This window comes from Myxine glutinosa, chromosome 4, assembly GCF_964187855.1.
Source record: "Myxine glutinosa chromosome 4, kmMyxGlut1.1, whole genome shotgun sequence".
NCBI classification, from domain to species: Eukaryota; Metazoa; Chordata; class Myxini; order Myxiniformes; family Myxinidae; genus Myxine; species Myxine glutinosa.
Window position 1 is genome coordinate 206,047,657 of NC_136264.1, and position 18,362 is coordinate 206,066,018.

Consider the following 18,362-nt stretch of genomic DNA (forward strand, 5'->3'; position numbering starts at 1 on the left):
AGTCACTACTTCAATACCTCTCATGCACTCGATATAATAGATGTACATATGGAACAAACATAAATCCCGGCCTGGAAGGCAGGGTCTCACAAACAGCTTCCTCACCGTGATGGCAACTTATGCAATGTTCTCGAAAACAAAAAGCCTGTTAATCTCTTCCGCAGCACCTTGCGAGTGCATTGTTATGGAAGAGAGAAAGAGAGATGGAGATAAAGAGAGAGACCGTGTGTTTGGGTTTTTGTTCATTGCTGCTGGCGAGTCAAGGTATAAAATTTAACACAAATTGCTCAAATAAAAAAAAAACCTTGCTCAGGATGAGGTACAACTGTCATACAACATTAATGACACTGATCATTTCCAGCTTTTTGTGGGTTTGGCAGGTTAAAGCTTTTGGGCCAAATATTTCAGGAACTGGCTGGCCAGGCCTGATGTTCTACTGAGGTTGATTCTGGCAGGAATTTGTAATTTGCTCAGGATGCCCGGGGCGGAGGGGTAACTCACCTACTCTTCGTGAAAGACACCGAAGGATCTTCAACGCACACCAACTGGTCGTCGTCCTTCGTTTGCAGCACAAGGCTGTGGGGTAGCATCATTGGCTGAGGGCGAAGCTGTGCTGCTGATGCAGTGCCGTGTGCTGGTTTGGGCAGGGATTTGTAAATTGTTCAGGGTGCCGGTGATGGCTCTCCTACTTTTTGCGAAGGACATGTGGGATCTTCAAGGTCCACCAACTTAAGCTGGCAGACAAGACGCTTAGCTTAACATCAATCTGAAGAATGGCACACACATTGATGAATCACGCGGCCTGTGAAATGCAAGTCTGCTACCTCTACAGTCTACACCATCCTATGAGCCAACTACTGTACTTAATCTTTCTTTTTCAAAGAAATTTTTTGCATGCAACTCAGATCACGTGACCAGCCCTGTGCACTTGATGTACAAGTTATGATGGTACAGTTCAACGTTTTTCAATTTCTTTTTTCATCTGATACTTAAGGAAACAGTGGATAGAAAGACCAACTCCAACAAGGAAAACTACAAAGGCATGTTAGTCGTTTTCATAACAAGTAGAGCTGAGTGTTGGCCACGAGATGAAGCAGAAAGCCTAAAACATTTATAGAAATAAATTATTTTCCAGGAGTCTGAAGGATTCATCTGAAAGACGATGGCATCGGAAGGCTTTCCTTTCAAAACGCGTTCCTTAAATTTCCTTTTCCTTTCCTTACATTCGCGTTCTATATTTTGACCATCAAAGACAAATCGAATTTGATGGCTTTATTTACATGTAGTAACTTCCTAAATACACTGATCAAGGTTCATGGTGGAACAAAGTGAACCTGTAGTGATTACACGTATATTGCACAAATTATGCTCCGTATTATATCTATATTATCAAGCGTTTCGGGTATCTATACGCTGACATGTTACCCTATTTAACATTATTTGGCAGCATTGTTAAGGCAGCGAGCTATATCTACATGGAAGTATCATTTGTATACAAAGAACCACACTCTGTGGCATAATGGAAGCATCCACTCTGAATACCACTGACTAATAAAGGAACGTGCTGCTTCCTTGCTATATGCTCAGCATTTCAAAGGGATAGTGTAAGGACGAACAACTATAGGTTGGCAACCGTTGTGCAAGCCTTACAGGCCTAACGGCCTCCTCTGACATTGAGCTTCTCGTAAGGGAACTCATTATTTATTATTATTAAACAAAGGCCCCAAAAGTCAAATCCAAAAGTTCATATTGTCAGCTAAATAGAAAGGCCAGAGAGTTCCAAAGTAGCCATTTTTGGATGTCGTCGCATAAACACTCTTGCCTCCAATTTGGCTGCATCACAGATGCAACAGCATTCACCAACCAAACAATTACCATGAGCCAACAAAATTAAAAAAAAATAAAGAAATAAACGGAGTTATTGTGGTTGGGGAGGTTAGAGGGGAAAGGGTGGGGTTGTGTGGGGTATGGAAATGAGCACAGAGTTCGATTGAACCAGGAAGCTATCAAAGTTGTGTTGCTGCTTTGCCAAGTCACGACTCAGACGTGCCGATGGAAAAATTAACGTCTTCCCTGCGAATCGAACGCTTTCCGTTGCCAAAGCAGCAGCAATCGTAAGGCAGGCTCAGGTGATACATCTCTGCAGAAGGAACTCGACTTGGTCTTGTCCTCGCATGATGTGCCCGCTCATTGGATTGGTATTGGGAGCTGAAAGTCCAATTACAGAGTCCCTCAAGGCCTCGAACGTCCCGACGTACACCACGATGACGCGCGCCGCTCCAACGCTGCCCTTGTTACGGAGACTCCTGTAGGTTACAGAGTCTTCCTGAAGGTATTGATCCAACTGCAGAGGATAAACGCACGAGGGGATAAGATGTTGAACGTGTGCACACAATGAGTTGATGACACAAGCAAGCTTGTGGTGGCTCGTCAGCCCCGTCTGTACCATCTGTCCCTCTGTGCAGCATCGTTATCAATTTCGTTCCTGAACAACTAAAGTCATTTCAATACCGCCATGTCGAGGTGGATCCAGCAGGACTTGCATCCTTTAGAACATGGCCTTGTTGGAGGGGGATATTAAGATGGTCAACTTGTCTGAAATTATGGATGACAAAAGATGCCAACAAACGATTTTTCAAAATCTCAAGGACTTCCGGCTGTTACCGTGTTACCTTAACCGAGGAGCCATGCTAATCTTATCTGCATCGTCCCATTGGCCGTATTAGTGAGAAAGATCAAGTTGCTTTGAAAAGTTAAACCACTTGATCAATTTGCCTTCTTCAGTCTGTACAAGGAAACTTAGCGGTTCAGCACATCACGGTTGTGCCCCAATGCTCATCTAGTGCACAAAAGAGGTGAACGTGTAGATACACACAGTACATCTTCACATCTAAATTCGAGCAATGCAAATAAAATTGTTAGAATCAGCAAAATCTCCATGCACACCTTGTTTTTATGGGCCTCGGTCAGGTTCTGCATTCCATGCAGCTCCACAAACACCACGTAGTGTGCGTCGGAAGCTCCCGCCGCATTTCCTGACAGCAAGGAAACCAAGTGGTCACTATGTGTAAGCATCGATGTGCAAAACTACCCAACGCATTCGCACAGTGGCTTGAGCTCCCAGGAGGTGAGCATGTGACGCACCAAGTAGGCGGCTCTCGGTTCCGCAGTACTCCACAAGCTCGGATCCCCGCCAGTGTCGTGCGGCACAGCGCAAAGCCTGATACAGCTGGGCCTCAGATGTCCTCTCGCCGCGCAGAGACAGCTCCTGGTCCAGTCTGTGTATGCAGGCCGAGGGTGGGAGATACAAGGCCATTGGTTTGACAGCACCAGGCACATGACATGAATAGCAAATTTCTGCATCATCATACTACAACAACAACAACAACAACAGGCATTTTAAGGCCATTTTCCCTGCTAGAGCGGGGGTTAGCCTTGCGGTCCCCATGACAATCTTCTCCATTTTGCCCTATTTTCTGCATCTCTCCTTGTTAATCCCCTTGCCCGCATTTCTTCTTCCACCACCTTTGGCCAAGTCTTTCTCGGTCTTCCCCGTCCTCTACTTCCTTCTACATTCATTTCCATCACTCTTCTCAACCAGTCACTTTCATCCTTCCACAACACATGACCAAACCATCTCAACCTGTTTCTCTTCACAGCATCCATCACAGGCTCTATTCCCATCATCTTTCGCAATTTATCATTTGTCTTCCTCTCTCTCAACGATACTCCACACATCCACCGAACCATTCGCATTTCCACCCTTTCCAGCCTTCGTTGCTGCTCTACGTTCATTACCCATGTCTCGCTCCCATAAATCATAACACTTCTCACACGTGCAGCATACACCTTTCCCTTCAGCTTCAACGACACTCCCATCCTCGTCAGCACGCCACTCAGTTCCCGAAACTTCTTCCATGCATCCTCATACTATTAGTTGCATTTTGCCCTCATGGTTAAATTAGCTCTGATTTCAAATTGATTACCAATGCATCCAGAAACTGCAAATTGGAAAACGTAGAGAGGACAAAAAAATTCCATTCCCGAAGGGGCAGGAAAGGGAATATCAATCGGTCTGTGTGTCGGCCGGTGACTCCGTGCGTAGATTTACTTTATTAAAGCATCCTGGGTGGCCTACTTTAACATCGAGTCCCTCTGGCCTTAAGCACAGTTCGACAAAGTTGCCAAATTTAACTTCAAGTTGATTTTTTCACCTTGAAAGTGCATCATGTCCGAGTTCGAGAAAAGTAATCCGGTGTTTTATAATTTGTGTAGTTTCTTCAACCTGTCTCTGCCTGTGCTTTGGAATGTCGGCGTCAAGGGCCAAACATCTCCCCTCTCGACTCCTTGTAGAACAGGTCTGTTACGGGCATCGTTACGGGTCTGTTACTATGTGTGACGGGCATCCTGCAAGTTCAAATACAAATTTATTAATGGGAAAGCTTTGACATGTTAACTTTTACTAGTTGACCTTTACTACTTCACGACATTACAAATGTATTTTCCATGATATATACACAAAGAATTAAGTTAAGCACCCCTACACAACGAATTAAGGTAAGCACCCCCTAATATATATTCTTTGTGTATATGTATACATTGGCATATATTCTAAGGTATGTGAGATCAAATAATGATTGGTATGACATTAGCAATTATCCATTGATGAAAGTGAGTGATCAAAGTGAAAAAAAGTGATTGGTTGAGTCAGTGATCCGATCACGTGGGTCCTACACACGTTATTGACGCAAAGATCGCTAGAGGTCTTCTCAGAACAATGACTGTACGTTAGAAAACATAAACGTCATCCACACTGTCCGTGATGGACCTATAGCTCCATACTTAAATTGAGGTGAAAATATGCCTAAAATTCCCAAAAAATGTCACCTTAAATTATTCAGAATAAAATATTGAAAACGGCATGCTTGTTATGTTTTTATGTGACCATAATATCACTTCTCCAGAAAATATAGCAATATCATGGGTATATTACACTGTTTTGACGACAACAAACTTGTAATGTGCGAGGTTGTAAAAAAACGGGGGGGGTGCTTAACTTAATTCTTTGTGTATATTTGGATGTGGAATTTCAATGTTGTTGGTGGACTCACACATTCCTGAAGGAACACAAAAAGCGATTGTAACGGTGTATCAGCCAGTGAGTGAGTCCACAATGGTTCTCATATCTACTGTAATCTATATACCCCGCTGAGTTTTGGGTTATTTTTGGGAAAAACTCTGGGTGCAGCGCACCTGTATTTCAGTCGCACCACCGGACTCTGATTGTAGAATTTCTTGACTTCACAAATGTCGCCAGTGCGGCACCTGTACACAGCGGCAATTACAGGGAAAATTATATCCACAAACTACAGTGATGAACATGCACATATATTATAGTAATATACTGTAAAATAAATAAGACACACAAATGTTCAATATTGTGTGCAAGCGTGCTTGGTGCGCATTGCGTGATGCAGACACCACGTTCAAATCCCATTTGCTGCACTACGTTAACCAGACTCATTCATTAGTGTGCAGCACGTGGCTGCAGGTTCACATCATTGCTGGAGGAGCGGTGTGCCACCGATGCAATGCCAGAGGTAAGTTAGAGTGGAAATTAGTAATTTGTTCAGGGTGCTGGTGATAACATGACTCCTCTTCGCAAAAGACACCGTGACATCTATAACATCCATGGACCAGGGTTAACAGACCAGCAGATCTTCCGTCCCAACGTTCTAGCGATGGACGTGCACACGTTGATGCCTCATCCTGCATATGAAACACCAGGCTGCCAGTTTATAGCTCGGTCGAGATTCAAACGCAGCATGGACATCTCTGTGGTGAGTACGTACACACATGTCTCGGCCATCCTACAAAACGTTTCAATCTGATTAAAGCGAAGCTGTGGACTAATAATTACATGTCATGCTTAAAAAAAAAAAAATTTGATAGTGTAATCCCACACCACACTACTCCCCCCCAACCCCCCCCCCCCACCCCCGGCCCCCCTCCAGATTAATTAAGTATGATTTAGCCAAGGGGTAAGAGGAAAAGGCATGAGGGGAGGTAGATAGATCTCATTTTGAACAATTACACCTTCATGTTTATGACCTCTGCCACCAAAGGTGGACGGAGGTTATGTATTCACCCCCGTTTGTTTATTTATTTGTCTGGGAGCAGGATATTATGGCTCGGTGAGAAGAACAAGCCGATCAGATTTTGGTTAATATCCGGATGCAGGTCCGGCCTATCAGTGGCATACAAAACCGTTCAGCCTGGCGGAGGTGTGCGCTCTACCTAGTGCTGTTCTAGTTAGACTCTGCCATCACAGGAACCTCTTCCTCTCATCTTCATTTCTATATCTGAGCCATTTCTTTGAGGTCAGTGAAATGAAACTCGAAACTACAGATGCAAACATTGCAATTTACACACAAATGCCAAAGTGACAGAAAACCAGTCATGAGAAAAATGATATTTAAAATGGACTTCGACACCAGCAAACACAAAATTAAATTTCAAAATGGTGAACACTCTAACATTGTGCCGTGTTACTCTTTATTTAGATTATACACTGTGCATGTGACTAATCAGCACTGTAATCCGATTGGTGAAAATCCGTTTATGATTGGACACAATTGCAGAACTTCAGTTATCTGGCGTCGTGATTACTCTTTGGGTTAAATTTTCGTGGTGAGGCATGGTATGGGGGTGTCGGTCTGGGGTGCCAGTCTGGGGGTGTTGGTCTGGGGGTGTTGGTCTGGGGGCGTCGGTCTGGGGGTGTCGGTCTGGGGGCGACAGTCTGGGGGCGTCGGTCTGGGGGCGTCGGTCTGGAGTGCTGGTCTGGGGATGTTGGTCTGGGGGCGTCGGTCTGGGGGTGTCGGTCTGGGGGCGTCGGTCTGGGGGCGTCGGTCTGGGGGTGTCGGTCTGGGGGTGTCGGTCTGGGGGTGTCGGTCTGGGGGTGTCGGTCTGGGGGCGTCGGTCTGGGGGTGTCGGTCTGGGGGTGTCGGTCTGGGGATGTCGGTCTGGGGGTGTCGGTCTGGGGGCGTCGGTCTGGGGGTGTCGGTCTGGGGGTGTCGGTCTGGGGGCGTCGGTTTGGGGGCGTCGGTCTGGGGTGCCGGCCTCGGGGTGTCGGTCTGGGGTGTCATGGATACACTGGCAGCCTCAACACAAAATGCAAATTGGTTCATAAGCACATGTGTGAAGTAACGATTGAAAAAAATCATGTGCAGAAGAAAATATTCATGCAGATTAATATTATTGAGGCAGATCCAAGGTTTTGAAAAGGAATGTTTTTTTAAGGGCAAGATGGGGGGGAGGGAGGAAGGGGAAGGGGAAAGGAGAAGGGGATGTAATGTTTCTGATCATAATTCTGCATACAAATAAATGACAATTTAAAATGTCCGCACATACTTTGTAAGCCATTCGGAAGAAAACTCGTAAAACAGTTTTAACAATGAAGGCATAATTCTTATATTAGGGGATACAACAACACACACAACAGGCATTTTAAGGCCATTTTCCCTGCTCGAGCAGGGGTTAGCCTCTTATATTAGGGGATAATATAACAAAACTAGAACAGCATCCGGTAGAGCGCATACCTTCATCAGTCTGAACATCCGGATATTGACCAAAATCTAATCGGCTTGTTCTAGTCACTGAGCTAATTCATCCACCAAGTTTCGTCCAAATCCGTCCACAACTGTTTGAGATATTTTGCTATAGTGTATATCAGTTTTAGCCTCATCACTCAGTGGTGAAGAATCACTTAAATAATTCTCGGATCCAGGTCTTCACCAAAATTGAATGATTTTAGAAGTTTGACCTTGAGTTGACCTTTTGACCTAAAAAAAAGTTGGTTTCCAAATTCAGTAACTCGATGTGCAAATGCTGTTCAACTTTCGAGTAAATCGGATAAAAAATAATAATAATAATAATAATGCATTTATTTTATATAGCGCTTTTCAGGGAGCCCAAAGACGCTTTGACAGAGTGCAAAACATAATGCATAGCAAAACATAAAGACAATTGCAAAAAAAGAAGAATCAATAGGGAAATATTCAAAGCACAAAGGAGGGAGAAGGAGAGGAGATAGTCAGGGGTTAGATGCTGTGGGTTAAATGTTGAATGCAGTGTTGAACAGGTGGGTCTTGAGTGATGTTTTGAATGTGGTGAGTGAGGAGGAGTCTCTGATGGTGTGAGGTAGCGAGTTCCAGAGGGTGGGAGCAGCGATGGAGAAGGCCCTGTCCCCCCAGGATCTAAATTTGGTCCGGATGGGGGGCGTCAGGACGTTGGTACCAGCAGAGCGGAGGTTGCGGGTGGGAGTGTGTCTGGAGAGGAGGTCAGCCAGGTAGGATGGGGCCAGGTTATGGAGGGCTTTGTAGGTCAAGAGGAGGATTTTGTACTGGATTCTCTGGGAGATGGGGAGCCAGTGAAGCTTGTAAAGGACGGGGGTGATGTGGTCACGGGTCCGGGAATGGGTGAGTAGACGGGCAGCGGAGTTCTGAATGTATTGGAGTTTATTGGTGATTGTTGAGGGTGAACCATAAAGGAGGCTATTGCAGTAGTCCAGACGGGAAGTGATGAAGGCGTGGATGAGGGTTTCTGCAGCCACAGAGGAGAGGGATGGACGGAGACGGGCGATGTTTTTCAGGTGAAAGAGGGCTGTCTTTGTGATCTGTTTAGTGTATTTGTCGGAGGAGAGGGTTTGGTCAAAGATGATGCCAAGATTCCGGATGTGAGGGGAGGTGGATACTGGGAAACCGTCGATGTTGAGGGCAAAGTTATGGGTGGACTTGGTGAGCGTTTTTGGGCCAATGATGATTATTTCAGATTTATCACAGTTAAGTTTGAGGAAGTTGATTTGAAGCCAGGATTTTATTTCAGTGATGCAGTTTGTCAGGATAGAGTGGGTGGCGGTGGAGATGGACTTGGTGGAGATGAAAAGCTGGATGTCATCGGCGAAGCAGTGGAATTGGAGACCATGACGGCGGATTAAGTGACCGAGGGGGGACAGGTAAAGGATGAAGAGGAGGGGGCCAAGAACTGAACCTTGGGGGACACCTTGGGGGAGGGGAGCAGTGGGGGATTTGCAGTTATTGATGGAGATGAACTGACGTCTGTCAGAGAGGTATGATTTAATCCAAGAGAGGGCAGTGCCGGTAATGTTAAAGGTGGTTTCAAGTCGGGTGAGGAGGATGGTGTGATCGATGGTGTCAAAGGCGGCGCTGAGGTCGAGGAGGATGAGAATGTTGAGGTTGCCAGCGTCAGAGGAGAAGAGAAGGTCGTTGGTGATTTTGAGGAGAGCAGTTTCAGTACTGTGGTTGGAGCGGAATCCGGATTGGAATGTTTCATACAGGTTATTGGCAGAGAGGTGATGTTTGAGTTGAGTGGCTACAGCGTGTTCCAAAACCTTTGACAGAAAGGGTAGGTTGGAGATGGGTCTGAAGTTATTTAGGGTGTCAGGGTTTAGTCCAGGTTTTTTCAGAATGGGGGTAACAGCAGCAATTTTGAGGGATGGTGGGACGATGCCTGTAGACAGGGAGGAGTTTATTGTTGCAATGATAAGTGGAGAGAGAGCAGGAAGGGAGGCCTTGACAAAGCTGGAGGGGATGGGGTCAAGAGTGCAGGTGGCAGTTTTCATTCCGATGAGGAGTTCAGAGAGGTCAGTAGGGGAGACTGGGGAGAATTGAGACAGGGGATGGCAGGATAAGGGGGGGCAGGTGGTTTGAGGGGGAGCGGGTGCGGCGGTGGTCAAGCTGTTGTAGATGTTTTCAATTTTGCGTTGGAAGAATGAAAGGAAGGAGATGCAGTTGTCTATTGTGAATGACTGGGTGGTGGTGTTCAGGGGGGCTGAGGAGTTTGTTTATTGCAGAGAAGAGTGCTTTTGGGTTTCCAGAGCCAGAGTGGATAATTTGAGAGTAGTAGACGGAGCGGGCGCGGGAGAGGGCATCTTTATAGTGTTGTATGTGGTCCTTGTAGGCCTGGGAGTGAACTGTGAGACCTGTTTTATTGCGGAGTCTTTCAAGTTGGCGAGCACGAGTTTTCATCAGGCGGAGTTCAGGGGTAAACCAGGGAGCAGAATGGGTGAAAGAAACTGTTTTGGTTTTTATAGGCGCAAGTTGGTCAAGGCAGGAGGAGAGAGTGTGGTTGTAGTAGTCAGTGAGGTCAGAAGGGGTGTGGAGGTCAACGAAGGGAGAAGTGGACATTTTTTCAGAGAGGGTCGATGAGAATGAGGCAGGTGAAAGAGCGTTTAGCTTACGGAAGTTGATAGTGCGATAATGCCTTGGTGCTGGGGTGGGGATGTTGATGGTCAGAGTGATGGCTAGGTGGTCAGAGAGAGTGAGGTCGGAGCCAGAGAGATGGTGCAAAATTAGTCCAGTAGAGCAGACAAGGTCCAAAATGTGACCACGGTTATGGGTAGGAAAGTTGACATGTTGAGTGAGGTTAAAGCAGGTGAGTAAATCAGTGAAGTCAGTGGTTAGCGTGGAGTCAGTGGAGTCCATGTGGATATTGAAATCACTAAGGAGGAGGATTGAGGGGGAGAGGGAACATAGCTGGGTCAGAAAGTAGGAGAAGTCAGACAGGAATGATGGGTGTGGTTTGGGAGGGCGGTAGACAACAGCCATGACTGACTGTGTGTGATCAGAGAGTTTAAAAGCCAGGTGTTCAAATGATGGAGCAGATGAGATGGAGATGAGGTTGGTCTTGATGTCTTGTCGGTGAATAACGGCAATTCCACCACCTCGGCCCTCCGAGCGTGGTTTATTGATGTAAGAATATCCATTGGGTGTGGTGAGGTTGAGCGTGTAGTAGTCCAGTGGTTGTTGCCAGGTCTCAGTGAGACAGAGAAAGTCCAGTTTATTTTCCAGGATGTAGTCGTTCAGGATGAGGCATTTGTTGTTGAGGGACCGGGTATTGAACAGGGTGAGCTTGATGTTGTTTTGTACGGCGGGTATGAATCCAGGTGATTTGGCCAGGGTTCGCAGACAGGAGGTGCGATTTTGTGCGTTGTTGTGACCAGGTGTGTTGGGACGATGAGTGGGAGTGCGCTGAGCCGACCAGAGGATGGGGATGGAGTGACCTGATTGTAAATAAACAAACTTACGACCGGAGCCACGGTGAATGTACCTGGGTCGACGCAGGAGTCCATTCGATTTGATTGCAGAGATGCATGATGGGGTGGAGCGGGTTTTAAGCAGGAGAAGCCTTGCGGCGGAGTACCGCAGAGCCATGCCAGCAGGAGCGAAGGGACGAGCACGAGGCCAAGGGTGAGGAGGCGAAACAATCGACACAACCCACGGGAGTGGGCCCGAGGAAACAGCGAAGGAGCCGAGCAGGTGAAGCCAGGAGCAGAGCCGGGACCATGCAGAGGGCAGACAGGAGCGAAGAGACGAGCACGAGGCCAAGGTTGAGGAGGCAAAGCGGCAAATGCAGCGGCAAACGACCGCCGCCGCTAATCAAGATCACGGCGGCAAACCGCCACCACCGCCGCTGCAAACAATGGGCGGCACAACCCACGAGAGTGAGCCCGAGGAAATAGCGAAGGAGCCGAGCAGGTGAAGCCAGGAGCAGCAGAGCAGAGCCGGGACCGTGCAGAGGAAGACTCAAAGGCCAAAAATCCGCCACGACCACCAGGAAAGCAAGATACGGACAATGGTCCAGTCAGAGAAGCGGCGAGCAAGTGACGCCAGCGTCCTCTCACGACCGGACCGGAAACGGAAGTCGGAACCGGAAACGGAAACGGAAGTCGAAAAAATAGCAATTTTAGAAGTTTGACCTTGAGTTGACCTTTTGACCTAAAAAAAAGTTGGTTTCCAAATTCAGTAACTCGATGTGCAAATGCTGTTCAACTTTCGAGTAAATCGGATAAAAAATAGCAATTTTAGAAGTTTGACCTTGAGTTGACCTTTTGACCTAAAAAAAAAGTTGGTTTCCAAATTCAGTAACTCGATGTGCAAATGCTGTTCAACTTTCGAGTAAATCGGATAAAAAATAGCAATTTTAGAAATTTGACCTCAAGATGACCTTTAACCTCAAAAATAGGCTTCTTCCTTATGATCAACTCTACCATCTGGTGAAGTTTCGTGTAGATCAGTTTAAAATTGTGACCTGTAGGTGATTGACAGACAGACAGGCAAACAGACAGAATAACGCACAAGACCAACCAATATACTCGAAAAATCTTCGATTTTGCAAATAACAAACAGGGGTGAACAAACAACCTCTATCAACATTCCGTGACGGAAATAAGAAGTGCATTTTATTTGGGGGGAGGAAGGTCGTTTACAAATAGCTTTACCTGTAGATACCTGCAGAACTGCTCACCACCAACTCGTAACACCCGCCCTGCTCCAGCTCCTCTATGGACAACGTTTCTGGCTCATTGTCTCCAGCATTCTCCTCCAGAATGAACTCAAACAGCAGCGAGCGAGGCACGAGTACGTAGGAAGCCTCCGGGCACCTCGGCCACAGATTGATGCCGATCAGTCCTGCCATGGAACTGCACGATTAGTCTGGAAATGTTTTGTATCCATACTTCAAACAACATTATGTAAAAGCACCATTTTGTTGTGATCAATAGCTGTCGTTGGGTTTATCAACTTATTAATACACAAAATGGAATAATTATTGACCCAACAATTGCTGAAAACACCCACTCCTCCTTTTTCTCCAAGATAATCTCTCATTCCCTTCCTCAAATTAACAATTCATAATTTATCCCACCTTTATTTATATACAGTCATGGCCAAAAATATTGGCACTTTTGCACTTTTTTCAAACAATGCACCATTTCTTCCAGAAAATTGTTGAAATCTGTATAATAAAAGGCAATGTCTGTTTGTGGTGTCCTTCGGTATACAAATCCGTACGCGCCTACTTCGAGGTCTTAATGGTGCACAACTAGGGGTAGTTTTATATGGGGAATCCAATGGCAGTCTTTAAAAGTACTGATATCGCACCCCCCCCCCCCCCCTCTCCCCCGAGCGCGAACTCAAAAAAAAAACCCCAAAAGGCGGGAGACTACGAAATATTTGACCTTTCTAGAATTCTATTGGACAATTTAAATAGTCTCCGCCTCCCTAAGGTCTCCACCCCTCCTAATAATCATATATAAGCTGTGCCGTTACTTCAACATTCATTTTAATAGCGAACGTTTTCGCCACGTTTCTTCATTATTATTATTATTCCTATTTCTCCGATTTATTCCTATTTCTGCTCAAACTTCTGCTCGAACTCAAAAAAAACCCCAAAAAGGCAGGACCACGAAATATTTGACCTTTCTAGAATTCTATTGGGCGATTTAAATAGTCTCCGCCTCCCTAAGGTCTCCGCCCCTCCTAATAATCCTATATAAGCTGTGGCGTTACTTCAACATTCATTTTAATAGCGAACGTTTTCGCCACGGTTCTTCATTATTATTATTATTCCTATTTCTCCGATTTATTCCTATTTTTGCTCGAACTTCTGCTCGAACTCAAAATAAAACCCAAAAAGGCGGGACCACAAAATATTTGACCTTTATAGAAGGGTCAAATTTTTTTACCCTTTTTCTATTGGACAATTTAAATAGTCTCCGCCTCCCTAAAGTCTCCACCCCTCCTAATAATCCTATATAAGCTGTGGCGTTACTTCAACATTCATTTTAATAGCGAACGTTTTCGCCACGTTTCTTCATTCTTCTTATTATTATTCCTATTTCACAGATTTATTCCTATTTTTTTTATTCTGATTTATTCCTACCTTCGAAAATCTCCGATGTATTCCTATTTTATAAATAAAGCGAACGTTTTCCATAAAAAACGAGCGTTTTCCCCACCTCTTCCCATTATCAAACGAAAAGCGACAGTTGTCCCTACTACGATGCCACCCCCCAAAAAGCGGCCAAATTTCGGAAAGTTAACGGACACTTTGTATTTGATGCACGCCTGGAATGTATGACGTCAACACGTACTCTGCCAGGAAGTCAGAAAGAGCCGTCACGTATCATATGGTACAGTACGAGCCTTTGCGCTTTACTTTGAACTCTCAGCTGTTTCTAAAGCAATCGGTGCAACTTTGTTTGCTTCAATTTGATCATTGAAATTCGCTCTAATTCTAAACAGGGGTGAAAGCTACTCAAGGTTTGGGGGTTGTATAGAGTACAGTTCAACTTTAATCAGTCCCTAAAGCCAAAGTTCGCCAACAGAAGCGAATAGCTGTTGCTGTTGCTTCTTCAGGTATTGCTGCCACCTTACGTCCACCTTATAAAGGGGAGGTCGTACTGCCCATTCTGCATTCAAGCTTCCGATAGACCTCGCCATCAATGATGCCACTGTTTGCAGGATTACCAAAACTTCTGGAGCTGGTCAAGTTCTAAAGAGATGTCACTTAATTGTTTGGGATGAATGCACAATGGCCCATAAAAGAGCATTAGAGGCACTTGACAGAACATTGCAAGATTTGTGTAATTGCAAGGCCCCAATGGGAGGAGTCACTGTTCTACTGTCAGGTGACTTACGGCAGACATTGCCTGTAATTCCCAGGGAAACCAGAGCTGATGAAATCCGTGCTTGCCTGAAGTCATCATTCTTGTGGCACCATGTCAAGACCATGACCCTGTCAACAAACATGAGAGCACGTCTTTTTGGTGATCAGCTTTCTGCTCAGTTTGCTCAGAATCTGCTACAGCTTGGAGAAGGTTGAGTAACTGTACTTTCTGATGGTACCATAACTCCAGCTGTGATCAGCACTGTGGTCATTTCAGTCAACGATTTGATAGGAAAGGTGTTCCCAAACTTACAGCACCATTATCAAAATCACAAATGGTTGTGCGAGAGGGCAATTCTGGCACCAAAAAACACCACAGTCAATACAGTAAACGAGCAACTCTTGCAAGCAATACCTGGAGACTCACGTACATACAAATCTGTTGACACTGTTGTTGATCAATCTGAAGTTGTAAATTACCCCACTGGATTTCGTATTTCGCTAGAACCACCTGGCCTGCCTCCTCATCGGCTTGAACTTAAAGTAGGAACACCAATAATGCTGCTACGCAATTTGGATCAGCGTCGACTGTGCAATGGCACAAGACTTGTGGTCAAGAAATCAATGCCCCATGTTATTGAGGCCACTATTCTCACTGGTAGTGACAAAGGTGAGGACGTCTTCATTCCTCGCATTCCTCTCATACCATCTGACCTACCCTTTCAGTTCAACAGACTTCAGTTTCCTGTCAGGGTCAGTTTCGCCATGTCTATCAACAAATCACAAGGGCAAACATTAACAGTGGCAGGATTGCATCTGGAAGAGTCTTGCTTTTCTCATGGTCAGCTATATGTAGGCTGTTCCAGAGATGGAAGTCCCTGCAATCTTTTTGTTTACACTCCAACTGCAACGACTCACAACATCGTCTATACTGAAGTGCTGAAGTGAAATTGCCCGTCATAAGTGGAGCTAAATTATCCAAAATCTCCTATAGATATATAGGTCAACTGCGAAATAAGCTATGACTAATAAGCAGTTGCGGACCATCAGTGGTGGTGCTATTAGAGTGTGGCTGGAATGCGAGTCTGGCAAGCTCTTAGTTCTAAAAAAGGTCACAATACTCAATGACGGTATCGTGTCAAGGCGGGTGCACATTGCCATAAAGGTGCCAAATGCCTCCAGGAGTAAACCTGGAATAAAAAATCCGAGTGGCTGTTGGGAACCCACTCATAACCCAAATTCGAAACCTCCCGAGCGAAGCTGGGTACTTCTGCTAGTTAATAAATATTTTGGTATCCACAAATGTATTTCTTTGGTTTGCAGTGGAACAAAACAAAAAAAGCTGAAAAAATTACTAAATCTTAGCTTATTCCACACAGAAATCTTAAAATGGCCCAGACAATAATATTGGCACCTTCCAGAAGTTGTTAGAAATAATTAGATTTCAAGCAGGTGATTCTCTTTGACTTTGGAATTGAACTCACCTGTAGTGAGTTGCAGGTGCTTGCAATATAAAAATCACTCATTCAACCAGTTTGAATGCAGAAAAGGAGTTATTCTGCTGTTTTGTGTCACTGTATGTAACGCAATGAGCATGGAGAAAATAAAGAAAACTAGAGAATTGTCTGAGGAAATCAGACACAAGATTGTAGCCAAACATGGACAATCTCAAGGTTACAAGTCCATCTCCAGAGACCTTGATGTTCCTGTGTCCACCGTACGCAATGCTATCAGGAAATTTAAGGCCCATAGCACTGTAGCCAACCTCCCTGGATGTGGCCGCAAGAGGAAACTTGATCGAAGATTGCAGCAAAGGATTGTTCAAACGGTGGAGAAAGCACCTCGATCAAATGCCAAACAGATTCAAGCTGACCTTCAGACACCTGGTATGACAGTTTCAACTCGCATTCGCAAGTCAATGAAAAGGGTTCAATGGTAGGAGACTCAGGAGGACCCCACTGCTGAGAGAGCCTGACTGGAGTTCGCCAAATCACACCTGAACAAGCCAAAATCCTTCTGGGAGAATGTCCTGTGGACAGATGAGACCAAATTAGAGTGTTTTGGTAAAACACATCATCTCTATGTTTACAGGAAACAAAATTAAACCTTCAAAAAAAAAGAACACCTTCCCTACAGTCAAACATGGAGGAGGTTCATTGATGTTTTGGGGTTGCTGTGCTGCCTCTGGCACTGAGTACATTGAATGTGTGCATGGCATCATGAAATCAGGAGATTACCAAGGCATTTTGGAGCACAATGCTCAACCCAGTGTCAGAAAGCTGGGTCTCCATCAAAGATCATGGGTCTTGCAGCAGGACAATGACCCCAAACACTTCAAAAAGCACCCAGGAATGGTTCAAGACAAAACGCTGGACTGTTCTGAAGTGGCCAGCAATGAGACAAGATCTAAATCCCATTGAACACCTGTGGGGAGATCTGAAAACAGCAGTTGGGAGAAGGCATCCTTCAAATCTGGGAAAACTGGAGCAGTTTGCACAAGAATAGTGGGACAAACTGCCAGTAGAGAGGTGGAGGAAGCTCATTATTGGCTATAGGAAGCGCTTGACTGCAGTTAATTTGTCCAAAGGCCCTTTCCTGCTACAACAGCCTCCACTCTTCTGGGAAGGCTTTCCACTGGAAGTTGGAACATTGTTGTGGGGATTTGCTTCCATTCAGCCACAAAAGCATCAGTGAGGTCAGGCACTGATGTTTGGCGATTAGGCCTGGCTCACAGTCGGCGTTCCAATTCATCCCAAAGGTGTTCGATGGGGTTGAGGTCAGGGCTTTGTGCAGGCCAGTCAAGTTCTTCCACACCGATCTCGACAAACCGTTTCAGTTTGGACCTCGCTTTGTGCACGGAGGCATTGTCATGATGAAAAAGGAAAGGGCCTTCCCCAAACTGTTGCCACAAAGTTTGGAAGCACACAATCAGCTAGAATGTCATTGTATGCTGTAGCGTTAAGATTTCCCTTCACTGGAACTTAGGGGCCTAGCCCGAACCATGAAAAACAGCCCCAGACCATTATTCCTCATCCACCAAACTTTACAGTTGGCACTATGCATTCAAGCAGGTAGCGTTCTCCTGGCATCCGCCAAACCCAGATTCGTCCGTCTGACTGCCAGAGTGCCAGATGGTGAAGCGTGATTCATCACTCCAGAGAATGCGTTTCCAATGCTCCAGTGTCCAATGGTGGCAAGCTTTACACCACTCCAGTCAAAGTTTGGCATTGCGCATGGTGATCTTAGGCTTGTGTGCGGCTGCTCTGCCATGGAAACACATTTCATGAAGCTCCTGACGAACAGTTGTTGTGCTGACGTTGCTTCGAGAGGCAGCTTGGAACTCGCTAGTGAGTGTTGCAACTGAGGACAGACGATTTTTACGCGCTTCGTGCTTCAGCACTCGGCGGTCCCGTTCTGTGAGCTTGTGTGGCCTACCACTTCAGGGCTCAGCTGTTGTTGCTCCTATACGTTTCCACTTCACAATAACAGCACTTACATTTGACCGGAGCAGCTCTAGAATGAAATGAATGAATGATCGTTTTAAGGCCATTTTCCCTTCTAGAGCGGGGGTTAGCCTTGCCTTGACAATCATGGTTCCCTGTTTGAGGCAATGTTTTTATGGCCGGATGCCCTTCCTGACGCCAACCCTTGGTCACGCTCTTACGATGCACATGGGATATGGTGTACCTATTCTAAATCGGGGTACACACCGTGATCATTCATCCCAGCAAGCTGGTACTCAATTTGCTGACCTGGGAAGGATGACAGGCTGAGTCAATCCCCCTGGCGTTAATTCAGCGATCGACCGGGATTCGAACCCAGGATCCTAGGATCCCAAGCCGGCACACTCACCGCTAAGCCAATGGAGCAGCTCTAGCAGGGCAGAAATTTGATGA

At 45.7% G+C, this 18,362-nt stretch overlaps 1 protein-coding gene across 8 annotated transcripts in view; it reads right to left on the minus strand.

The window, feature by feature from the left end:
* The window catches only part of GHDC (GH3 domain containing), an 85,103-nt gene that overhangs the window by 48,887 nt on the left and 17,854 nt on the right, over positions 1–18,362 (minus strand). For 7 of the 8 annotated variants that reach the window (XM_078776937.1, XM_068114302.2, XM_068114304.2 and 4 more), the window contains exons 6-10: positions 12,299–12,488; positions 5,254–5,325; positions 3,145–3,278; positions 2,947–3,035; positions 1,258–2,344 (exon numbers count right to left, since the gene is read on the minus strand). In XM_078776937.1, coding sequence (XP_078633063.1) covers positions 2,126–2,344; positions 2,947–3,035; positions 3,145–3,278; positions 5,254–5,325; positions 12,299–12,488 — 704 coding nt within the window. In that variant the 3' untranslated portion in view covers positions 1,258–2,125. Of the gene's footprint in view, positions 1–1,257; positions 2,345–2,946; positions 3,036–3,144; positions 3,279–5,253; positions 5,326–12,298; positions 12,489–18,362 lie in introns of those variants that run through there. The other variant, XM_068114306.2, reaches the window with a different exon arrangement.